The 26,984-nt window shown below is 41.0% G+C and overlaps 1 protein-coding gene across 3 annotated transcripts in view; it reads left to right on the top strand.

The window, feature by feature from the left end:
- Positions 1-26,984, top strand: part of sez6b (seizure related 6 homolog b) — a 233,226-nt gene that overhangs the window by 86,335 nt on the left and 119,907 nt on the right. For 2 of the 3 annotated variants that reach the window (XM_026192832.1, XM_026192831.1), the window contains exons 2-3: positions 5,714-6,238; positions 13,019-13,152. In XM_026192832.1, coding sequence (XP_026048617.1) covers positions 5,714-6,238; positions 13,019-13,152 — 659 coding nt within the window. Of the gene's footprint in view, positions 1-5,713; positions 6,239-7,780; positions 8,483-13,018; positions 13,153-26,984 lie in introns of those variants that run through there. The other variant, XM_026192833.1, reaches the window with a different exon arrangement.

The raw sequence follows: 26,984 nt of genomic DNA, 5'->3' as shown, positions 1-26,984 counted from the left end.
TTTCATGATGGTCTGGGAACAACACCAACACGAGGATATCAGATCATCCTACAAAAGATAACAGAAGTGCTCCAGGATGCTAGGGGCAGTGTTGAGCTTTTGTTACCTAGTGGCTACACAAGCCAGTAAATACCAATGACCGGATTTTCTGTGTGGTAATAACAGGTAAATGAACTTTTTTTCTTTTTAATTATTTGACTATATATGAATGCTTGTGTATAAATACACAAACAATACACATATGCTTTCATGCTTTCAATTGTGTAATTTAAGTGATCTAGGTAGCTCTGTTTTGGAAGTTCAGTTCATGCTAGAAATGTGTTTTGGAGTTTGTATGTGCTTTTTGGAGTTTGTACGTGTTTTGTCTCTAGGGGCCACCGCATATATTTATATATAAATAAAACCACTTTTTTTTTTTTCGGTTCGGAGCCGAAAGAGCCGGTTCGGCTCACTAAAAAGAGCCGGAAATCCCATCAGCCCCGCCCCTCCCTGAGCCTGGTTCTGCCGGAAGTTTCTTCCTGTTAAAAGGGAGTTTTTCCTTCCCTCTGTCGCCAAAGTGCTTGCTCATAGGGGATCATATGATTGTTGGGTTTTTCTCTGTATCTATGAAGCGCCTTGAGGCGACTTTTGTTGTGATTTGGCGCTATATAAATAGAATTGAATTGAATTGAATAGTAAAAGACTGATTGCCAGTCATTGCTAAAGCTTGATTTCAGCTGTTGCTGCTAAGGGTGACCCAACCAGTTATTAGGTTTAGGGGGCAATCATTTTCACACAGGACCATGTAGGTTTGTTTTCTTTCCCCTTATCAACAATAAACACTTTAGAAACTGCATTTTGTGTTAACTTTTGTTATGCTTGTGTAATATTTTAATTTCTTTGATAATCTGAAACATTTAAGTGAGACAAACATATTAAAAAGACTTTTTCACTCCATAAGGAAAAAAAAAAGACTTTTTACAATTCTAAGCTTCTAAGATTAGATTGTTTGCCACAGTTTAGTATTACTTTTATTCTTCAACAAGACTAAAATCTCTGAGAAAAGCTTCTTCTCATTTCTTTAAGCAGTTTTCATTAATAGTCCTCTGGGTTTCTTGAATGACATACCCAAGGTCTTCTTTGGATGTTGGCTGCCTTTTGTTCTACTCTCCGACAAGATGATTCAACAATGCTTCAATACTGTTGTGGAGGTCTTTTTTTCCTGTTTCATTTCTTTAAGAATTGCTTCTTGACAATCACCCTTCCACTGAGACCATTTCTGATGAAGCTTTCTTATGGACATGACTTTCAGATACTGTTCAATTGGCCTCAACTTGTCCAGCTCCCTTAATTTTCTAAGCACACACTACACGGCATATTTATATAAACCAAATCTTCAGCTAATAGAACTTTGGAATAATTTTATTGGTGAAAAAATACTATTTTATGTGTGTCAAATGGTATTGCCCTGGATACTGTGGCTTCAATGAAAGAAAAAGCCTCCCAGAACTTCAATAATTACCTCCTCCTAACTATTAATGTATCCAGTAGATCCAATTTCTACAAGACTGCTCAGAGAAGTCCTACTATTAATTAATGCTTTGATCTTAATTGTGATCAGTCTATCTCTAATTAACCCTCTGGGGTCCAGGGTATAATTGGCCATTTTTGACTACTTTTGATTTTACCTCTATATTTCACCTTTAAAAATTGTTTATCTTGCCTTGTTTGGTATCATTATTTTCAGCACAACCTCAAATATCTGAAATTGGCGTTATTTTTTCATTTTGGCATACTATATTAGCACAATTGATCTAAATTCAGACAAAAATTGTTTTTAAATCCGAGTAGAAAATATATTATATTTTTTTACTGTAAAAACCACAAACATGTTTAACGAATCATTTTCATAACTTGAAATGCAAATAGAAATTGTACCTTTCTAAAAATTATGCACAAGTTTTGCAAACAACAAAGTTATATGGTGCTATTTACCTGGGGTGGCTGTAGCTCAGGTGGCAGAGCAGGTCAGCCACTAATCAGAAGGTCGGTGGTTCGATCCCAGGCTGCCTCCTGGCTGCATGCCAAATGTCCTTGGGCAAGATACTAACAAAAAACATTCATGAAGTTTGGTTCTTTTATGACTTTATTTTGGCTCACCAGCAAATGTGATCACTTTTTTCTGTTAACCCTGTTAACAAAGAAGTATCTGTTCCAATCACTCTATCAGAGAAAAATCAGAGTTTTAGAAATAACGGGACACTCGGTAGAGCCATTATATTATATTCTTTAGAAGTGTATGTAAACTTTTGACCACAACTGTATTCATATGTTGCAGAGTTTCAGTCAGGTTTCAGAACTCATCACAGTACAGTTATTGATCCTAGGCTGGACTACTGTAATTCATTATTGTTGAGATGGCAGAAACAAGAATGTAATAATTTCTAAGTTATTATCACTCAAGTCCCTGTGGTAGTTTCTGTGTAATAAGGAAGAAACAGAGCTGATAAAATGTAAAACTATATATTATATAAATAAAACGGAATTAAATTGAATTGGATGACCATTAAAATGCAGGATTGGGCAAATCTGTTCTCAATACTACTACTACTAAAAATAATAATAATAATAGTAAAAAGAGGGAGAAGAATTAATCTATTGATCTGAAATTACTCCTTAATTAATCATCAGTATTATCAATATTGATTATAGTTTGGCATATACCCTTCAGTATACTTATGTATTTTTATAGATTTCAAATCCTTCTGTATCTGCAATATTCTAACACACAACTGAATTATTTTGACCCAAATAAAACACAAGCATATCCATTACATTATAGACTTTGTAGCAGCAAGCTGCAGATGTTCAGTCAATTGACTTAAGATTCTTTATTTTCCTTTATTTTCCTTGTTACTTGCAAATCTACTCAATTGTGTGCAAAGAGCTATGCACATGTTTGACAAGGGAGTTGCTGGGAGGAAAGTGGCACAGCTACAATAAAGCCTGATTGTTTGAAGCAGATAGCTATTAGCTGGAAGAGAGTGGGAGTTATTATGGTGGAAATGAAGCATTGTTAAGGAAACATAAGACTTCCCTCAGTGGATGATAGCCTCCTGAAGTGGTCTCAGATTAGATCTCACAGGTGCACTTGGGAGGGCAGCACTAATCATTACATTGGGAGAATTATAGCGGCTCATCAAATCTCCTCAGGAACGAACATTAAGGCTTATTACGAGGATGATAGCGAGGGTAGAATCCACTAATGTGAATAATTTATGAGAACTCTTTGGGTTGTACTGTTGGGCTTTTTAAAAGAACTTTCCCATTTGCCAATTGACTCCCTACACTAATGCACTGCTCCACATAAATAAGTGTTGAGAGCAAGTCTGACTTAATAGCTTTAAAAAAAATGGTATGAATTTGCAGTGATATATGAGTAAATGTTATTGTCTCCATCCAAAAGCATGTGACGGGCCCTCGCTGCCTGGATGTCAGGATGCACCGCTTTGGACAGAGTAAAGATATAAAGAGGGGGACTGCATGTCAGTTTAATTCTGCGATATGAAGTTAAGCTATCAAAATCACTGCAGCTTTGTGATATTAAAACATGTTTCAATTACACAGCATTTTGAAATTGTTTTACAAAACATTTGAGCCATGAATAGTCTTTTTGTCTTTTTCTGACTGTAGAGATCATACAAATGTAATCATTTGTATCGTTTAATCATTTAATCATTGTGCTTACACACCCATGGCCAAGAAATCTAGTACAGGGAATTTCCAGAATTTAATCTCCATTTGTTATTCTCCTAACGTTTTTTAATTCAGCACTAAATTAATAAAAATGATTAGTTCTGTACAATGCAGCATGACTTATTTCACCACCATAAAAAGTGTGACAGTTTTGTTCAATGCTGTACAGTGAGTTGTTTCATTCATTACATTTCATGAAATCTTCTCTAGTTGATGGAGATTCATCCCGGTCATGGTAGTCTAAGGCAGTCCGTGAGTTGTTTGGTACCGGGCTGCAAGAGTTGAGGCTTGAGTGTGAAATTTACGATTTTCAGGGTTTTTATCATTATTTAGTTATCGTTTTATCGTTAACTCTGTTTCCCTGGGTCGTTTCCTGTGTTATGAATAAATCTTCTTTTTTTCGGTGCCGGTACTGGTTTTATTTTGTTGTATTTATCCGTGACACCTTAAAGGCCAGTCCGTGAAAATATTGTTGGACATAAACCGGTCCATGGCGGTTGGGGAACCGCTGGTCTAAGGAGCTTTGAAAGAAAGCAACTGGACTTCTTTGAGTTTCTTGAAGACATTTCACCTCCCATAGGAGAAGCTTCTTCAGTTTTTCTCTACATCACACATGTTGACCAAGTTGGCGAGCAAGAGGAAAGCTTAATCTTTGAAGCTTGTTTGCTTGCTAATAGTAGCTGTGTTTCCATACAAAGCACAGCTGGCAACTGATCTCAGAGCAGTGAAAGCTAAACCAGTGACAGCTTGCCTAGCACACTTGTCTCACATGAATTTACTATGAAAGACCAGAGGTTTATTCACAATGTGCACGCAGAATATCTCTTTGACATTTCCAGAGAGAGATTGCCAGGGAGATTCCTCTACCACGTCAACTACTAATTTGACCCCCATCTGCTCCAGTCTGCATGCCAAATATCCTTGGGCAGGAACTCCAATTTGCTCTCTGATGCTTCGATGGTAAATGGCCTGTATTTGTATAGCGCTTTTCTAGTCCCTAAGGACCCCAAAGCGCTTTACACAACCTGTCATCCACCCATTCACACACACATTCACACACTGGTGATGGCAAGCTACATTGTAGCCACAGCCACCCTGGGGCGCACTGACAAAGGCGAGGCTGGCGCCACCGGGCCCTCTGACCACCACTAGTAGGCAACGGGTGAAGTGTCTTGCCCAAGGACACGACGACCGAGACTGTCCAAGCCATGGGCTCGAACCGACAACCTTCCGATTACAAGGCGAACTCCCAACTCTTGAGATCGCCCCGATCAGAGTATGGATGTGTGTGAATACCGTAGAAAAAAGTACTTGTGTGAATGGGTGAGTGAGGCAAGTTGTGTAAAGCACTCTGAGTGCTCGGGTAGAGCAGAAAACCATTATGTATAAGAACAAGTCCATTTAGCATTTAGTTCGATCATGCTACTCACTTGTGTCAGCAGAATATTCCTTTTACAACATAACAAAAAATTGAAGTTCACACTATGAACGTAAACTAAGTAAAATAAAATAAAAAAATTGTACAAAACAGTCAACACATAATAAGAAATGAAAACATGCGAATCACAAACTGAATATTCTACATTTTAAACCACCTTCTCCAAAGTAAAATATTTACAACAGAACCATACTGCAAAGTAGCACAAAACCTTTTTCCATCTTTGAAGGGAATTAATAAAAGTTCCTATAAATGCATCATGTCTTTATAATGTTAGTCTTGATTTTAACCCCCTGAGACTCATTTTTTCCATTTCTTCTACATATTGATTTGGACCTTGCAATTATAAAAACTATGCACTATCATTGTTGTTTTGTTTTTTAAAAGTTGATCTGCTAGAAGTGTGATAATGGCTGTGGATGGAGAGGTTCAGAACTAGAGCAGCAAGCAGGAAAGTAAAGCGTGGAATTCCTGCACTTGGATGATTAAGTCTGTGATATGAACCACCATCCCTCTATGATTTTCTTTCATTCTCTGCAGCCTTTGCCTCTGAGGATAGTCTCTCCATCACTCCTGGGGGCATTCCCAACCTTTACCCTACCACCCAGGACACAGACAGGAGGCTCCCTGTGGTCACCACTGCACCGCCAATCAACATCCTGAATCATCACCCACTCTACCGGAATCCGCCCCAAAACCAGGCCCACCCAGGCCCTCGTGGTCAGGCAAAGTACCTTGAAGACAGTGGAGGATCAAGCTCTCAGCTTTCCACATCACCATCCAGGAGAACACTGGATAACAGTGATGAAAGGATTTCAGATGAGACTCCTGAAAGCTCCAACATGCAAGCAACCCTTTCCATACATGCATTAGCAACCACTTCTCTCTCCAGTGCACTTCTTCCAGTTACCGGCAGAGTTTTGAAAGGCCCCAAACATTCTACCATTATGACCTCCAGTGATACTGCTGCAAGGGAAAAGGTTGCAGGGGCAGGCAGTGATGAAGAGGAGACAACTACCACCACTATCACAACCACCACCATCATCACCACCATGCAGAGTCCAGGTAAGAATAGGTCTTTAAATACACCTCATTGCATAAAAATAATAGTTTTTATTATAAAGTACCAATTAATTATAGGGAAGGGAATGTATGTGTGTGTGTGTGTGTGGGGGTGTGTGTGTGTGTGTGTGGGGGGGGGGGGGGGGGTTACGAGTGGAGACATTTGTGAAGTGTTGTGTCAGTTAAACTATCATCAAGTCAGCAAGAAAACAGGAAAGACTTTAAGTTTCTGTGTGAGCGATTTAATTGACCATGAAAAACGTTTTGATTAGCTGGTTCATAATAGTTTATAAATGTAGAAATATGAAAGCATTAACAAAGGGCCTCTAAACAACAATGTTATACTTTTAATAAACAAATGCTAATTTATATCTAAAGAAATATAGTTCTGTATAGTGGTAACATTCATATAGCACTTTAAATTACAAACCACATTTAAACGTCTTTATTCTATAAACTTTAGGCTCTTCGTCTACCTCATTTCCATGGCTAGTTTAGAGACCACAGTTAACCTGAACCTGCATTACCTTCAATTGCAGGAAATCTTAAGGGAGGAAACCCAGAGGGAAAGAAAGGCTACACAAATCAGAATATGCAAACTTCCTACAGAAAGGGACCAGCTGGGAACCTTAGGAAGGAATCTGCTAGCTAAGTTGACAGTGCTAACCCTGTGGACCCTGTAGCTTTTCAGTGAGTCCGCACCCCAAATATTTAGAGCAGAGCCCCTAGGGCTGCACGATTAATCGTTAGAAAATCGCGATCTCAATGCATACTTATGCATTCATTTCCAAATGACAACGATTTTTAAAAAAAAGAAAAAAAAAAGACGACGATTGTACCGCATTTTGATCCGGGACGTAATCTGCGTGAAAACAAGCGCTCACTCTTCCTGCTCAACAAATGACAAGGGCGGAGCCTTATACCACGTGATACAGAAGCTGGCTGCTAAAATTGGCAGGGAAAAAACAACGGAGAGCACGTCAGGGATGATGAGAAAGTGACAGGAGAAAATCAAACACCAATAACGGGAACCTTATACAGCGCTTCCCTATACCTGTCGAACTCCCGCAGGCACAAAGAAATTACAGAGACTATCACTTATCACCTGACCAAAGATATGGCTCCCATCAACACTGTGCAAATCGAGGGATTTAGGAAAACGATCAACACCCTAGACAAACGCTACACAGTGCCGTCCCGCAACTATTTTTCCATTGTTGCACTACCTGCATTATACACGCAGCGTCGAGCAACGGTGGAGACGGAATTTCAAGCAGTACAACGACAAAATGTGAGACATTTGTTGTTTTTATGTTTATTTATTGTTTTTATGTTCAGTCTCAACTGTTACTAAGTTGATGTGCAATTAATAAGTGCAATAAATATTTATATTGGAAAAGAAAATCGTGAGAGAATCGTGAATCGTGAGAATCGTGATCTCAATAATAAGCAAAATCGTGATTCTCATTTTATGCAAAATCGTGCAGCCCTAAGAGCCCCACATATTTCTGGTCCTTAAAGCTCATTTGAAGTGTCAGAGGTAAAGGGAGAGAATCTGTGCTGTACAATAGAAGTGCTCTCTGTCTTGCTCTCCCTTTGGAATCAAGCTTAGACAGGAATCAGTAAAGAATTAACTCACATTTAAATTGAAATATTTCTTCTTTCTATTAAAACATTACCAGTGCTGTTGAATAATATTTTATGTATCTTATGTTCAGAATTAGTAATCAGCAGTAACAATGTACATATGTCGGTTTCTGCTATGTAGCCTGTTCATTCAATCTGTGAAACCTCTAGTTTATATTTACTGCAAATATATCGGAACCACAGCAGCTCATAGCAATCTGCAAGCAGTCTGTAAATTAAAAAACAAAAACAAAACATTTTTCAACACTCACACACCCACATACAAACACACCTTTTACCCTTTTCATAAAATTACCGTTACACCTTAAAAAGTAATAGTCTAAACAATTCAAACACCATAGAAGCCCCGTCTCTTATATCTCTTACTTTATCAGTTGACTTTGTTATCTCTTTTGTTGACACCCATGATGACTTCAAGCTCTCAGCTAATATCTACTCTGTTTGCATTTCTTATGACTGGACTGCCATAGGACTGAAATAAATTACAACAGCATCATTGCATCACTAACCCTTAATCAAGAGGTCCAAACAGGGACCACAGCAGAACAACCCAGAGACTCGCTGTTATGAAGAGAGTGGACTGGGAAAATAAATATCAAGGTATTAATTTCTTCTCGACTTTTCAGGTCAGGAAGAGCAAAGTGGGAGTAGCTTGATTAATCAGCTCATCTGTGTGCAAGATAATAACAGAGCAAAGCACTGACAGACAAACCCTGCTCCGAGACAGACATTCAGGCACAAAATTGTAATTCAGCAATAATGCTGGAGTGGACACTCCCTGAAGGGAAGTACCAAGGGGACACAGAGAGGATGTTCTTCTTCATAAAGAAGCACTTCAGCAAAAGTTTACTTTTTAGCTTAGAGATGGATGAAGGCGGTGGAGCAGAAAGCTCCCGAAGGCCACTAAGAAATGATCTGTCCTTAGCTGTCCATCACAGAGCTCAGCTGCTTCGAAAGGCAGCCAGAGACAGAGTTATTACAGTGAAGACAAGAAAAGAGCTTTAGAGCATTCTCTATGTGCCAAATAATCCACATAGTTGCATAATTTGACATTTTCTAACCAACACTAATGATTATTTAAACCATCCATCCATTCGCTTCCGCTTATCCTTTTCAGGGTCGCGGGGATTGATTATTTAAACCTTTTATTAAATTGTGAAGTACTAAAACAGAGTGTTTCTCTATTTCGTAATAATAAGGCAAATTTGTTTTTAATAAAAGATAACTTAAAATATAAATGTAATTAATACATGAATGATAAATGTAATTTGAGTAGTAGAAATTACTGTTCTGAGTTTTGTGTGTGTGTGTGTGTGTGTGTGTGTGTGTGTGTGTGTGCATCAGGCAGCCCATGAGCCAGCTTCAACCTTGGCAGTTTTGTGTGTTCTGGAGTAAAGGATGAAGATAAAAACTGTCGCCAACTCCTTAAACGCATAATCCTAAATCAGAAAAAGAGCATTAAGTGTCGTTACTGTTAAACACAAAACCATCATTTCTATGTGATTTTAACAGATGCTTAATTATATACTGACTGTTGCATATAAATAATATATATATTATTTATATATATAATATCTAATATATTTATTTATAGTGATAATGAAAACTTCCTCTGGTTGCCCAGCTGCTTTCTCATTGGATGATTAAAATCAACTGGGAACAAGGGGATGTGTGCATCTTTTGCTACAGCTACAAATTCTGTCCATAAACAGTCCAACACCCACCAGAAATTAGTCCAACTTATTGCCAACAATGCAGACCAAACTCTTGCGATGATGTACATGGGCTAAATAGCTTAACATAACAACAACGTAACAAAGGGTCAGACACCCTATTCATGTAGCCTTCTCCATGTCCAAAAAATGCATTTAGATTGGTTGGGCAAACTTCCATGCACGCTAGAACATCTTTGAGAGGATAAAGAGCAGGTCCAGCATTCCTTAATCCGGGACAAAAGCATGATTCAATATAAAAAAATTTTTTTTTTTAAATCTTAGAGAGGTAGAGCTTTTTAGAAGTAAACTGGGCAGAGATTTACCAATCTGCAAAAAAACTACAAATACAAATTGTGGATCATCTACAGTACATAACCTCATCACCAAAATCTGGAGAAAATTCTGATACAAGGGACAAGGCCAAAAATCTGTATTGGATCACCCTGATCTTTATGCCCTCAGGCGCTGTTGCATTAAAAACAGGCATGATTCTGGTCAATAACTGGTTGTGGTCAGAGGGCCCGGTGGCGCCAGTGTCCGGCAGCCTAGCCTCTGTCAGTGCGGCCCAGGGCAGCTGTCATCACCAGTGTGTGAATGTGTGTGTGAATGGGTGGATGACTGAATGTAGCGTAAAGCGCTTCGGGGTCCTTAGGGACTAAGTAAAGCGCTATACAAATACAGGTCATTTACCATTTATCATTTAAATCACTACATGGACTCAGGAACATTAAGAAATGATCATATATGAACACAGTTCGCCATGCAATCCATAACTGCAGTTAAAGCTCTATCATGGAATGAACAAGCTAAATGGGAACCGGATATAGAAGCACTGCTATCTTCTCAGTTAAGCTCAATTAAAACTGATCATGGCAAATTAGTCAAATTAGGAATTGGGAATCCTTTTCTGTGATCAGAAAAATAGAAATTGTTTTAACAATATCAGTGTTATTTGCTTTATGCACATAATGAGTTCAGATCAGTAGCGTCTGTGTTGGTTGGAGTGGTTGATTGATTGACTGATCAACAGGTCTTAAAATAATTATTTACCCCCACTGTAATTATTTACCAGACTTCCCTGGTGAAGGCACAGTCTCCTCGACACGCTCACAGCTGCAGGAGAGAGAAATCATGTAAATGTATTTGCTCGGGTGAAAATCACCCAGCGATACTGTTCTAGGGTTAAGCAGCTGGGGATTGAACCCCCAAGGGTCAACCCCACATAGCCCACACAACGTATTTACACATGGCCCAAATACCGCAAAGAATGACAGCCCTTTGGTGGCCCAGATCTGGTTTTCCAGAGGTAATCCACACATGGGCCAGCACAAGGCCAGTTGCAGACACACTGGTGGTCCCGTGCTGGCCCATGTGTGGGTTACCTCTGGAAAACCAGATCTGGGCCACCAAAGGGCCGTTATTCTTTGCAATATGTGGGCCATGTATAAGTTGTGTGCAGCCACGGGCCAGTTGCAGACACACTGCTGGCCCTGTGCTGGCCCAGAACAGTTTCAGCTCTGGCCCCAGATGTCAGGCTAATGTGTACCTTAATCAAGCCACGTAATAACAACATGTGCCAGAACATAATAGTGCAAAAGTAACAGTATGAAACTCTGTTCAGACAGTGAATGGGCTGTTTCTTATAGAGCACTTGTCTACTCTCCTGGATTACTCCAAGTGCTCCATACAACATGCCATATTCACACACTTCCCTCTAAACTGAGTGCTTCCTGACTACATTTATACATATTCAGAATCTTGACAGGCAGACTGGAAGAGCCAAAGATCAAACCACTAACCTTCTGATTAGTGGGTGACCTGCTCTACCTCCTGAGCTACAGCCACCCGGTGGTTGCCACCTATGCTGGTTGATTCAGCCACCATGAAGGCCATGAAAATCTCTCGCTTTGAAAGGCATCTTCACAACTCTGCTGCATTCAAGGCTCGGACCAAGGCCAGAAGCAAGTTCAGAGACAAGAGGGTGGACGTGGGAGAGTTTTAATAATTTCCCGCTCAATGCGAGTAAACCCTCAATAGGTTTTGGATAAAGTGTACACTCACAAACCTGTCAAACCTGCATTTGAAACATTGGCTACCATAGCAGTGTAGTATTGCAACATAGCATTTGGGTCTTCTAACTAAAATAGGAAAATAGGAACATACAACTGGTTGACATACACCCTGCTATAACACTATATCAGTCAGAAGTGCCAGCTTGATACCGGATCCAGGTCAGACCTGTTTTCTATGAGCCTGGGCCACATAAACCAAACCACAATCGGGCCAGATGTGGCGTGCCATCACATAAACAGTGCCATCTGCGTCAGGCCTGACCTGAATGACATACCATTTACCATACCAGAAGTCAGCCAGCAGTGCCGGCTTGTCACCAGATCTGGGCCAGACCTGTCTGCTATGTGGGACCCTGTCCACAACACAATGGACCTCTATAGCTCTTCCTGCAGGTGCTGGGCAGTGCCTCATGGATTAAGACCTGTCCACCAGGTGATTTTGAGAAGTATTCCTTGTTCCTTATTGGAGTCAGGTCTCCATCATCAAAATTGCACATAGTCTGGCATCTCACCCAGGAACAACTTAACTAGAGGGACAATTATGACCTTCTAGTTTCTCCCAGGACATGCAAATCCTCCCAGGGATTTGCACACTGGACACACTGGAGAGATTAGGTTTGTTAACTGGCTTGGGAACACCTTAGAGTGCCCCCATAAGAGCTGGTGGAGCTGGATGTGATGAGGAGGGTTCAGGCATCTCTGCTTAGACTGCTGTCCCCTGCCATCTTTACTCGGATAAGTGGCAGAAGACAGATAGATGGATACTCTAACTAAGCACTCGAAGTACTGTTTACTACAAACCAATTCACATACACTCAGTCCAAGCACTTTTTAATTATCATTCACCTGCATTGTGGGTAATGCCAGATAAGCCTTATACAAATAATACATCCAGATACAGATCAAATATTAAACTAAGTTGATATCCGTGTCAGACTGACTGTTATAACAATAGAATCATTGAACTATCAATAGCTGATTCTGTGGTCTCAAGATACATTGAACATAATCAATATTTTCCTTAACTACAGTTGGAAAGGTCAAAAATGTTACCCAGAATTAAAGCATAGTATCATTTTGGCATCTCCTGTTTGCAGAAAGTATTGACATTACATAAAGTGTCTTAAAAGACTCAAACCCTATTATTATAATCTGTAAGTGAAGATAAGATAACAGGGTTATTGGTCGTTATTACTATAACAAAAACATAATGAGGGGAACATTTGCATTGAGAGCAGCGTTTGTTTGGAATGGAGTTTTGAATCTGTTTTGAATGGAGTAGTTTGTGCACCAGCGTCCACACTGTTTCTATCAGTGTTATTGTTATGCTGCTGTGGTTGTTCCTGCAGTTCCCTGCCAGCTGAACCTGACTGGTCCAGAAGGCTACATCGAGGCTCCACCACACACCAATTCTGCTTTTTACTTTACAACTGACTGCAACTATATCGTCACTGTCTATACGGGCTATGGAGTGGAGGTCCAGGTAAGAAAAAGTTCAACATCCACCCGGGATATTTCGGTAGCTTACTGGATAAGCCTGATGTTAAATACTTTTGCCCAGCATACGTATGTACGTAATGGAAAATGACATACTTAGTGGTCTTAGCTATTGCAGTTTTAAGTAAACCCAAATCTAGGACTTGGAGATTAAACTTAAATTTCAATGACTTAGGAAACACAAAACTCAGGCTTAAACTCTACCAGGGACGTTAAAAGTAGCAAAACTATTATTAGGAGATTAATAGGAAAGAGCACACAACCTGGGTTAGGACATATGATGACATGACAAGGAGCAAATGAAACCTGAAGATTTAAATACACATATAAGGTAAGGGCAGAGAGAAGACACCTTCAGCAGAATAGAATCCACCTACAACCAAAAAAGGCAGAACATGGACTGAGGGACTATCAAAACAATGGACATTATTTTTTATCAAAATAAAACATAAACACAGCGTGACTACGACACATGAGCTTGACATAGACAAAAAGGTAAACAAACAGACTTCACAAGAAGACACATACATACAAATAGACGAAATACTAGGGAACTGATATTGCTGGAAGGGAACAGAGAATAAGACAGGAAGTACAGACTACTCACCCTGACACACAGACAGAAAGGGAAAGAAGCACGGACACAAGACTGACTACACAAGAAGGAGCGTAGAACACAGAGGAGGCATGATAATAGAAACCTAAAGACTAGATAACAAAACTAAGATCTGAGAATACAAATATTACAACTCTAAAAATAAATAAAACCTCAAACAAAATCTTAACCTTAGAATATTAAATAAACTAGAGTCAAAGTCCAAACACATAAATACTGGATCACAGCCCCAGGACCATGACAATTAATTGTTTATGTGCTCTATAATTATAGTATAGTACTGTAAAAACTATTTCACAGTGTAAACGTTTTTATCAACATGTTCTTAAAAATATGCACATTGACACACATTAAAAAATAAACTGTGTTTCAAATCAAACACAGAAACCATAGCAACTGTCACAAACCTGCAAAAATGTGCAGTGTGGATTCACAAGGAGATTGAGAATTGACTGACAAATGCCATAACAGTAATTTTTTACTGAAAGATGGAGGACCATCTCAACTTTCACAGTGTGCATGCTCAATCAGTGGGTTTTCTCTATTGTATGTTCTTGACTTAGACTGACTCGTGTTGTGACTTGATGTTATATTAAAAACAGTGAATTGAAAATAAATCTCCTCACTGACTTCATTATCCAAAGTAATTTTATCTTGGAAAGAAAGATGAGATGATATTTCAGAAGTGGGAGGACTACAAGAGAATGTTCTAAGAATGTTCAGGTTTATGAAATATTTGTGGTATATATTCTATTAAAATTCAAACATATGGAAGAAGAAGAAGAAGAAGAAGAAGAAGGTTCAGAGAAAGAAGGAAGGAAGATGGAAAAAGAATCATAGTGGAGCTATATTTTAAACATGGTCCGCAAATCACTCTCCTCTCAGAACAACTGATGCGTATGTTTTATGTCTTTGCAGACTGTGGTGAAAAATCAATATGTGAATTGAAGCTATTCATCTAACAAAAAGCCAATATTGTGCAATAAGTGTTTAAACAGTCAGACAAGGACAATTTAAACACAAATGTACAATACTGACATGTATGCAGAATCATTGCATGCAGGACGGCAGCACAATGTCTGTATGAATAAAAACTAAGCCTGCATCACAGGTTGCCGATACAGTATTGATTATACTGTCAACATGGTACCCTCTTACAAAGACAACCTTTTTAAATGGCTAAACAGCATGTTTTTGTAGATCACACTCACAGTTAGGTGCAGACATGTATAGAGTACAACAGAATTGTAGGCATTTACGCTCAAGCGATATTTTGAAATATAATGCTAGGAATAGTTTTAATTTATCAGGGAATTTCTTTTGGCTTTTTAGTTAAGTCACTGAGAAGCTTCTCAGTGACTTAACTAAAAATAATTCAATTAATTTCAATTTTATTTATACAGCGCCAAATCACGACAACAGTCACTTCAAGACACTTTATGTTATAAGGTAGACCCTACAATAATACATACAGAGAAAAACCCAACATTCACATGACCCATTGTAAGCACTTTGGCGACAGTGGGAAGGAAAAACTCCCTTTTAACAGGAAGAAACTTCCGGCAGAACCAGGCTCAGGGAGGGCGGAGCCATCTGCTGCGACCGGTTGGGGTGAGAGAAGGAAGACAGGGTAAAAGACATGCTGTGGAAGAGAGACAGAGGTTAATAACAAGTATGATTCAATGCAGAGAGGTCTATTAACACATAGTGAGTGAAGAAGGTGACTGAAGAAGAAATACTCAATGCATCATGGGAATCCCCAGGAGCCTACGCCTATTGCAGCATAACTAAGGGAGGATTCAGAGTCACCTGATCCAGCCCTAACTATATGCTTTAGGCAAAAGGAAATTTTGAAGTCCAGTTTAAGCCTAATACAAGACTAAATCAGTTACATGTGTGCAGATATTCAGAGTTGGACTCCAATAATTTTTCAAAATTTAACGTTGTTATCAATGACCCAAAACCAAAAGTAAGGGTGCGGTTTTTCAGTTTTTATCATTCAAAGATTTTTTTTTGTACTTGCCTATAATTAAAACATGGACTATTCAACACTAAAATTTGGAATGTATTTAAGAGAAAAGGAAAAGGAGCCAGTACAGAAGTCAGTACAGACTATTGTTAACTTACTATACGGTAACAAGATTCTAAGAAGTGACAATACCATGGCCTACCTTGAAAAGCAATGAACAGAACCAAAGTCTTAGGAAAAGCAACTAATTTATTAAATAGTTTTATATGAAGCACTCCAAGAGGGTAGCATGACAGATGTTTACTTTGATTACGCAAACGTTGAAGTAGACAATGGATAATAGGTATTGATTTGTAAATAACTGGACATAAATAACTTCAGCATTTTATACAATGTTATATTATACTGTAGTATATTACTTACTAACTATGCAGCTCATTATTTGATATAACAGTAGTTTCTTTAAAGATATAACAAATTTGGGGGTCAATGTGAATGAAAGGCAGACATGACATTTAAAAGTAAGATCAGAGATCAAATGTGATTTAGATAAAAACTGTAATGTGATTTTACAATCACCATTTACCAGTGTCATTTCCTAAATATTGCCTATACAAATAAAGGAATTTTAAGTATAGTTTTAAAGACAAAGTTTTTTAAAAGTTAATCTTTAATATCAAATCTACTGACCTTGAAGTAGAGGTCAGAGGTCGACTATGACAAGATACATTAGATTTTTATCCAGTATGTTCTATACAATGAAAAACAAACCATAATTGTAAGAATCATAACTTCTAAGTTAAAGGCTTGGGCTCAGCTATAATACTGAAACCTTTTGGGCTTTTGTGTTTAAAGCCAGAATGACATGCATGCATACATTCAAATGCAACCAAAAACACAACCTCCTTGGCAAAGATTCTTTTTTAAAGTTAAGCATAAAGCAAGTACAAGACAGCCAAGACTGTAGCAGTTTGTCTATGTGAAAGTTCAGGGCATCATTGTCCAGTGCTCCACTTGCAATATAAGTTGGATTGTAGATAGGGGGTGTGGTGTAATTGCATTGTACAGCAGATGTTAATGTAGCCGGTCAGTGTAGTTAGGCTGATGGCAGCTAGAGGGCGAGACCGGTGTGTTTTTGTATAGAATGTTATGTTATGTGGGGGCAGAGCAAGAACAAGAAAATAAAGTGTGGTTATGAACCGTACAGTGGACCCGCGTATAATTGAATAACACGACATGGTGTCAGAAGTCCTGTACTGATCCATATAACCTCGACTGAACGAACCTGTGTCTGGCGGAGCTCGCGGAAAAACGAGGGGAGAATATGGCGGATGAGACTGCACAGAGAGCACCGGCGGGGCTGAGCGCGACATTCAGCATCCAGCCACCGGAATCCTTCGACTTTTCAAAACCGCAGGAGTGGTCCAAAAGGATACGGAGGTTCGAGAGATTCCGTCTCGCCAGTAATTTGAACGTCAGCTAGGAGGAAAACCAAGTCAACACGTTGATTTACTGCATGAGAGACGAGGCGGACGATGTGCTTCGCGGTCTGAGTTTAACAGCGGAGCAAAGGACAACGTATGAGGGGGTACGTGATGGTTTCCAGGCTTTTTTCATTGTGAAGAAAAATGTGATTTATGAGCGCGCCAAATTCAATATATGCTGACAGGGAGAAAATGAGACAGTGGATGCTTTTGTGACAACACTGTATGCGCTAGCAGAACATTGCAACTATGGCGTGCTACATGATGAGCTGATACGTGATAGGCTCGTTGTCGGTCTCAAGGACAAACGGCTGGCAGAACGCATGCAGCTTGACCCAGATTTGACTTTGCAGAGGGCTATCAACATGGCGAGGCAAAGTGAAGAGGTAAAGCGACAACAATCCTCCTTGCGAGGTGACTCTAGAGCTGAGGCTAGCGATGCTAAGTCAGTAGATAGAGTGCATAAAATCAGTCGTAAGCCTGTTAGAACCAAACCGCTCCAGACTGATAGTTGTCAAGCTAAAACACGTGGATTCCGAGAAGACGGCAAAAAAGGGCCAACCTGTCAGAAATGTGGTGGCGCTCCATCCCATTCAAAGCAGGATTGTCCAGTGAATGAAATAAAATGCCATGCATGTGGGAAAAAAGGACATTACAGGCATGTATGCAGGGCACCAAAAACAGTGCATGAGGTTGAAGAGGATGAACATGGTTTGTTCCTGGGCAGTGTTAAGTGTGAGGGTGAGCCGTGGACTGTCGACTTAAGCATAAACAACAAAAACGTGTCATTTAAAATTGATACAGGTGCCGATGTGACAGTCCTACCCCTTAAGGTGTTTAAGGAGCTCTACAGACACAACCACCCCCCAGTCTCCACAAACCAACCAAGGCTCTGCTGGGTCCCGGGAGGAGTCGTTTGGATGTCGTTGGTGTCAGTGAGCTTGTACTGAGGAAGGGAGACAAAGAAATACTTGAGGATGTCTTTGTCATCAGACACCTGCACACTGCTTTGCTGGGGAGACCTGCCATTAGCAAGCTGGAGCTTGTGGCCCGTCTGGAGAGCATAACTATAGAGACGCTTAAAAAGTGCTACCTAAAGCTGTGCAGTGGTCTCGGTGAAGTACGTAACCTGTACGACATCAAACTGAAACCTGGAGCTCAACCTTTTTCCTTGAAGACGCCACGGAGAATCCCGTTGCCTCTGATGGACAAAGTTAAGCAGGAGCTGGCCCGTATGGAAGAACTAGGGGTGATCAGCAGGATTGAGGAGCCAACTGATTGGTGCTCAGGCATGGTGGTGGTACCGAAGAAGACAGAAGATGTACGCATATGTGTCGACCTTACACACCTCAATGAGTCTGTGTGTCGAGAGAAGTACATACTGCCATCGGTGGAGGAAAATTGGGCAGATTGGCTGGTGCCAGCATATTCAGCAAGCTGGACGCTAATATGGGGTTTTGGCAGATACCTCTGATGGAAAGCCAAATACACCATGATCGTGGCTTAAGAGTTGGGAGTTCGCCTTGTAATCGGAAGGTTGCCGGTTCGAGCCCCGGCTTGGACAGTCTCGGTCGTTGTGTCCTTGGGCATGACACTTCACCCGTTGCCTACTGGTGGTGGTCAGAGGGCCCGGTGGCGCCAGTGTCCGGCAGCCTCGCCTCTGTCAGTGCGCCCCAGGGTGGCTGTGGCTACAATGTAGCTTGCCATCACCAGTGTGTGAATGTGTGTGTGAATGGGTGGATGACTGGATATGTAAAGCGCTTTGGGGTCCTTAGGGACTAGTAAAGCGCTATACAAATACAGGCCATTTACCATTTACCACTTTCATCACACCGTTTGAGCGTTATTACTTCAAGAGACTGCCCTTCGGGATTGCTTCAGCACCGGAGCATTTCCAGAACAGGATGGTCACAGATGGTATGGAAGGGGTGGTTTGCCACATGGACGACGTGCTGGTCTGGGGCAGAACGCAGGAGGAGCATGACTCTCGCCTACACGCTGTGCTGGGCAGGATACAAAAAGCTGGCATCACCCTAAACATTGACAAGTGCGGCATCGCGAAACAGCAGGTGACGTTTTTAGGGCATGTTCTCTCAGCCAGCGGTATCAGCCCTGACCCAAGCAAGACCCAGGCTGTGAGGGAGATGAATGAGCCACAAAGTGTGAGTGAGTTAAGGAGCTTTCTGGGAATGGTTAACCAGCTTGGGAAGTTTATCCCACAGCTCGCAGAGAGGGACAAACCTCTAAGAGACTTACTGTCTAAGAAAAACTGCTGGAGATGGGACATTGACCAGGCTAGAGCATTTCAGAACCTGAAAGATGCGCTCGCATCACCGCCAGTGTTGGCCATGTATGACCCAAGCCGTGACTGCAAGGTGTCAGCGGACGCATCATCGTATGGCTTAGGGGGTGTGTTGCTTCAAAGATGGGATGAGGATTGGAGACCCATTGCCTACGCGTCACGCTCCCTCACTGCAACAGAACAGAGATACGCTCAGGTTGAAAAGGAGGCTTTAGGTCTGACCTGGGCTTGTGAGCGGTTCCGCAACTTTCTTATTGGCAAACACTTTCAAATGGAGACAGACCATAAGCCGCTGCTAAGTCTGCTGGGGGCACAAACTCTGGATGCGCTCCCTCCCAGAATTCAACGCTTTAGGATGCGCCTCATGCGATATTCCTACTCGATTTCGCATGTACCAGGCAAACACCTGTGGACAGCTGACACGCTCTCACGATCTCCAGTGAAAGCAAAAGAAACACTTCAAGACAAGGGGTTGTTGGAGAGCACAAATATTTACGTGGACATGTTGATGGACAATCTGCCAGCTAGCAACAATTTCTTGGAGCAGCTGAGAGAAGAGCTGAAGAGGGACAGCGTATGTGCTCGCGTGATGCAGCTGTGTGAGGAAGGATGGCCCACACATTTCAACAGCGAACCAGCGCTAAGACTGTACTGGGCAGAACGGGCGTTCCTCACCGTACATGATGGTCTGCTAATCAAAGGGGACAGGTTGGTTATACCTGCAACTATGAGAAATGATGTGCTCACCAGACTACACGAAGGTCACCAGGGAGTGGTTAAGTGCAGACAGCGAGCACGACAGTCGGTTTGGTGGCCAGGGCTACGCCAGCAGATAAATGAGCTTGTCCTTAACTGTTGGACATGTTGCCAAGTGAGAGAAAACCACACAGAACCGCTGATGCCATCACAGTATCCGGGGCAGCCGTGGCAAAAGCTAGGAGCTGATCTGTTTATGCTGAGAGGGAAAACCTACAGTACCTTCTTGTTGTGGATTATGCCTCAAGATTTGTTGAGATTGCCCCTCTCACACCTTCAAGGTCAGAGGATGTGATCCATCATCTCAAAGGGATTTTTGCACGTCATGGGATCCCCGAGCAGCTGGTAACAGATAATGGGCCACAGTTTTCGGGGGCAGCTTTTGAGACATTTGCAAAAGTGTATGGCTTCCGTCACATCACAAGCAGCCCGAAATATCCCCAAAGCAATGGCGAAGCTGAACGAGCAGTTAAGACTGTCAAGAATCTATTGCGGAAAGCTGTTGATCCACACTTGGCTCTGCTTGCTTACAGAGCCAACCCACTGCAGAATGGTTATAGTCCAGCCCAACTCTTGATGGGGAGACGGCTTCGCACCACGGTGCCAATACTGCCATCTCTGCTTGACCCCGCACTTCCTGATAGTGTGGTTGTCACCCGGAGGGAAAAGGAGAGGAGGACTAGAGAGGCACAGTCATATAACCTTCGTCGTCGTGCACGCAGCCTTGATAGGCTTACTCCAGGCCAAGAAGTGTAGATAACAGACCAGAGAGCCAGCGGCACCGTTATTGGCAGCCACTCCACACCACGATCATATCTCGTGGAGGGACCTCGTGGGACAATTAGGCGGAATCGTTGGCATCTTGTTCCCATGAAATACTCTCCAGACCAAACTGAGAGCAATAATGGGGAGCCAGAATCTGCAGAAGCCGGGGAGCAGTGCTCCACGGACATGCCAGAGCCAGTTTCTCCAGAGCTTCCATCTACACCCAGAACCAGATCCGGAAGAGTGGTTGTGAGACCAACCAGATTGGACTTGTGACGGATCAGATGGAAAGGACAGTTTTACACAAGAATACCCCTCTTTCGTAGTATTGTTTGCACAGTAAGGGTAAAAGTGTAAAAGCTAAAAGGTTGTCATTTTCAAATATGCATGTTCAGAAGTTGGGAAAGGCAGGGGGTGTGACGAGTTAGCATGTACGAATTTGTGTTACTTAACGGGTTAATTGGAGTTAAGATTTTCGTTATATAGTATTCCTTACAGGTAAGCGCAGGACCAGACCTTCCAGCCACAAAGGCAGAATAACCCTCTAAGGTCTGGTGAGTCAATGGTAGTCTACCCATTGATTCTAGAAAGGGTAGATGTGGTGTAACTGCATTGTACAGTAGATGTTAATGCAGCCAGTCAGTGTAGTTAGGCTGATGGCAGCTAGAGGGCGAGACCGGTGTGCTTTTGTATAGAATGTTATGTTATGTGGGGGCAGAGCAAGAACAAGAAAATAAAGTGTGGTTATGAATCGTACAGTGGACCCGGGTATAATTGAATAACACGACAGGGGGCAAGGTTTAATAAGAATATTTTCTTCTTCCTGCTCCTTTTCACACATGGTTGCAGTGCTTTACTGATAGAAAGTGTGGTTGGTTGGTCTGAAAGAACTAACTGTGGAAACTGTTGTACCAAGTGTGAAATAAATAAATAAATGAAATGAATGAATGAACAATGTCTCAATCCAGTCAATACTGCAGAGCCTCTAGTTGCAAATAGTGCTAATGCAAAATGGACCCATTGATTACCCAGTGTTTTATCTCATCAGTTCCAAGAATATTCCCTCTAATGGTTTAAAAGTTATTAAGGTGTTTTCTTGCAAATTTTAGATGAGCTCCATTAATAGTGTTTTTCACTTTACCAATCTTCCATGGATTCCATTTAACCCAGTGTCTTTCAGAGAATGGAGTCATAAAAACTAGGCTTTAGTGTTTGGAATTTAATGTCATTGTCAGGTTGGGTTAGGAGGACCCAAGAATGCAGTCAGGGAAGCAGCAGGAGGTCAAATTCAAGGCGTGCCCTTTAATGAGGCTGAACAGGCAAGAGACGAACATAACATGGGATGGGAACACAGATGTAGCACACTAGACAAGGCAGAAGAAGCAGAGCTGAACAGAAAGCACACAGGACAAGAGAATAAAACAATGAAACACAATCACTGAGATGCAGACTGACTACATACAGGGAATAGAGTGATGGGATGAAAAAGTGTGAGACAGCAAGAGACAAGTGACGGAGAGAGAGCGACACAGAAACATCACTGGGGAAACGGCCAACTAAACCTCAAGACAACTAGGAAACATAAGTCACACAGAGAACATAACAATAATGATTAAACAAGCCACAAAATCCATAAACACAAAACACTGGGTCAACAACGCAGGCATCTTAACAGTAATCTAAAAAGTAAATACAAAATTGTTCTAGTTATTTCGGATTCTAGTTATTTCACAACTTGATCCTGCATGCTAGCAAGATTTTTACAAAGCTTTGAATTGTGGCTGTTCAAAACACTTTAAAATACTGCTGTAAAAATTTAAGAATAACATATATTACAAATTACCTCAGTAATAAACCACTTTCTTTCTTTCGTTAGATGAAACTACATTAAGATAAAGTGTCATGTGTAGATGTATATACACTATCTCTATAGATATAGTTACATTTTTTTTTTTCAAACTATAAGGCACACTTAAAATCCTGTGCTTGTCTGTGAAGGTTCTCAGTCATATCCAGGTCATCGTAATCTAAGGAGCTCGGAAAGAAAAGCGTCTGGACTTCTTTAAGTTGCTTGAAGGCGTTTTACCTCTCATCCAAGAAGCTTCTTCACATCTGAACTGAAGAAGCTTCTCGGATGCGACGTTCTACCTCTTCTTCAGTTCAATTCAATTCAATTCAATTCAATTTTATTTATATAGCGCCAAATCACAACAAAAGTCGCCTCAAGGCACTTCATAGATACAGAGAAAAACCCAACAATCATATGACCCCCTATGAGCAAGCACTTTGGCGACAGTGGGAAGGAAAAACTCCCTTTTAACAGGAAGAAACCTCTGGCAGAACCAGGCTCAGGGAGGGGCGGCCATCTGCTGCGACCGGTTGGGGTGAGAGAAGGAAGACAGGATAAAAGACATGCTGTGGAAGAGAGACAGAGGTTAATAACAGATATGATTCAATGCAGAGAGGTCTATTAAGACATAGTGAGTGAGAAAGGTGACTGGAAAGGAAAAACTCAATGCATCATGGGAATCCCCCGGCAGCCTAAGTCTATTGCAGCATAACTAAGGGAGGATTCAGGGTCACCTGGTCCAACCCTAACTATATGCTTTAACAAAAAGGAAAGTTTTAAGCCTAATCTTAAAAGTAGAGATAGTGTCTGTCTCCCGAATCTGAACTGGAAGCTGGTTCCACAGAAGAGGGGCCTGAAAACTGAAGGCGCTGCCTCCCATTCTACTTTTAAATACTCTAGGAACAACAAGTAGGCCTGCAGAGCGAGAGCGAAGTGCTCTAATAGGGTGATATGGTACTACAAGGTTATTAAGATAAGATGGGGCCTGATTATTTAAGACCTTGTATGTGAGGAGCAGGATTTTGAATTCAATTCTGGATTTAACAGGAAGCCAGTGAAGGGAAGCCAAAACAGGAGAAATATGCTCTCTCTTTCTAGTCCCTGTCAGCACTCTTGCTGCAGCATTTTGGATTAGCTGAAGGCTTTTCAGTGAGTTTTTTGGACATCCTGATAATAATGAATTACAGTAGTCCAGCCTGGAAGTAATAAATGCATGAACTAGTTTTTCAGCGTCACTCTGAGACAGGATATTTCTAATTTTAGAGATGTTGCGCAAATGGAAGAACGCAGTCTTACATATTTGTTTAATATGTGCGTTGAAGGACATATCCTGGTCAAAAATGAGTCCAAGGTTCCTCACAGCGTTACTGGAGATGTGGTAATGCCATCCAGAGTAAGAATCTGGTTAGATACCATATTTCTAAGATTTTCAGGGCCGAGTACAATAACCTCAGTTTTATCTGAATTAAGAAGCAAAAAGTTAGCGGCCATCCAGGTCTTTATGTCTTTAAGACATTCCTGCAGTTTAACTAATTGGTGTGTGTTATCTGCCTTCATGGATAGATAGAGCTGGGTGCCATCTGCATAGCAGTGAAAATGTATGCTATGTCTTCTAATGATGCTGCCTAAGGGAAGCATGTATAATGTAAACAGAATTGGGCCCAGCACTGAACCCTGTGGAACTCCATAATTAACCTCAGTGTGTGAGTCTATTAGATAGATATGATACAAACCACTGCAGTGCAGTACCTGTAATACCTACAGCATGTTCTAATCGCTCTAATAGGATATTATGGTCAACAGTATCGAACGCTGCACTAAGGTCTAGCAGGACAAGCACAGAGATGAGTTCACTGTCAGAGGCCATAAGAAGATAATTTGTAACCTTCACTAAAGCTGCTTCTGTCCTGTGATGAACTCTGAAACCTGACTGAAACTCTTCAAATAAACCATTCCTCTGCAGATGATCTGTTAGCTGTTTGACAACTACTCTTTCAAGGATTTTTGATATGAAAGGAAGGTTGGAGATTGGCCTACAATTAGCTAAGACTGCTGGGTCTAGAGATGCTTTTGAGTAAAGGTTTAACTACAGCCAGCTTGAAGGCCTGTGGTACATAGCCGATTATTAGAGATAGGTTGATCATATTTAAGATCGAAGAATTAGTTAATGGCAGGACTTCTTTGAGCAGTTTTGTAGGAATGGGGTCTAAAAGACACGTTGATGGTTTGGAGGAAGTAATTATTGAAGTTAACTCAGAAAGATCAATTGGAGAAAAAGAGTCTAACTTAACATCAATGGTACTAAGAGAAGCTGTAGATAATATTGCATCTGTGGGATGATTATTGGTAATTTTTCCTCTAATGATAAAAATTTTATTTGTGAAGAAGTTCATGAAGTCATTACTAGTTAACGTTAAAGGGATGGTTGGCTCAAAAGAGCTCTGACTTTTTGTCAGCCTGGCTACAGTGCTGAAGAGAAACCTGGGGTTGTTCTTATTATCTTCAATCAGTGATGAATAGTAAGATGTTCTGGCTTTGCGGAGCGCTTTCTTATAAAGCAGCAAACTATTTCTCCAAGCTAAATGATGATCCTCTAAATTTGTGACACGCCATTTCCTCTCCAGATTACGAGTCATCTGCTTTAGGGTACGTGTTTGAGAATTATACCACGGAGTCAGGTACTTCTGATTTGAGACCTTAGTTTTCACAGGAGCTACAGTATCCAGAGTCGTACGCAGTGAGGAGGTAAAATACAAGATAATCGACCTCTGTTGGAGTAGCGTTCAGATAGCTGCTCTGCTCTATGTTGGTACAGGGCATTGAAGATGATAACAGTGGGTGGATTATATTCTTGAACTTAGTTAAAGCGCTTTCAGAAAGACATCTACTGTGATAAAGTCTACTCTCCACCGCTGTGTAATCAATTATTGTAAATGTAAATGTTATCAGGAAATGATCAGACAGGAGAGGGTTTTCAGGAAACACTGTTAAATGTTCAGTTTCTATGCCATATGTTGAAACAAGATCTAGAGTGTGATTAAAGTGGTGGGTGGGTTCTTTTACATTTTGAGAGAAGCCAATTGAGTCTAATAACAGATTAAATGCCATGTTGAGGCTGTCATTTTTAGCATCTACATGGATGTTAAAATCACCCACAATAATTATTTTATCTGAGCTCAGAACTAAATTAGATATAAAGTCTGAGAAATCAGACAGAAACTCTGTGTAAGGCCCAGGTGGACGATAGATGATAACAAGTAAGACTGGTTTCTGAGTTTCACAGCTGGGGTGGACAATGTTAAGCATCAGGCTCTCAAATGAATTAAAAGTCTGTCATGGTCTTTCATTAATTAATAGGCTGGTGTGAAAAATTGCTGCCACACCGCCCCCTCGGCCTGTGCTTCGAGATTTCTGGTAGTTAGAATGACTCGGGGGTGTTGATTCATTTAAACTAACATAATCATCCTGCTTCAACCAGGTTTCTGTAAGGCAGAGTAAATCAATTTGTTGATCAATTATTAAGTCATGTACTAACAGAGACTTGGAGGAGAGAGACCTAATATTTAATAATCCACATTTCACTGTTTTACTCTTTGGTTCAGATGTGGATACTGTATTGTTCTTTCTTTGTAATTGTTTATGTTTAAGTTGTTTGTTACTGGTTTTTAGTTTGTTTTTTGTCTTTTTGGAAGCTGACACAGTCTCTATGGAGATGGGGTTTTTTTTGGGGGGGGGGGGGGGGGGGGGTAGCAGGAGGAGAGAAGCTGCAGAGAGGCGTGTAAGACTTCAACTCTGCTTCCTGGTCCCAACTCTGGATAGTCATATTTTGGGGGGTTTAATAAATTTGTCCATATTTCTAGAAATGAGAGCTGCTCCATCCAAAGTGGGATGGATGCCGTCGCTCCTAACAAGACCAGGTTTCCTCCAGAAGGTTTGCCAATTATCTATGAAGCCCACATCGTTTCTGGGACACCACTCAGACAGCCAGCAATTTAAGGAGAACATGCGGCTAAACATGTCGCTCCTGGTCTGATTGGGGAGGGGACCAGAGAAAACTACAGAGTCCGACATTGTTTC

Source organism: Astatotilapia calliptera, chromosome 14 (genome assembly GCF_900246225.1).
Source record: "Astatotilapia calliptera chromosome 14, fAstCal1.2, whole genome shotgun sequence".
In the NCBI taxonomy this organism is placed as follows: domain Eukaryota; kingdom Metazoa; phylum Chordata; class Actinopteri; order Cichliformes; family Cichlidae; genus Astatotilapia; species Astatotilapia calliptera.
The sequence above is the reverse complement of the archived record's forward strand: the minus strand, read 5'-3'. Positions and strand labels throughout refer to the sequence as shown.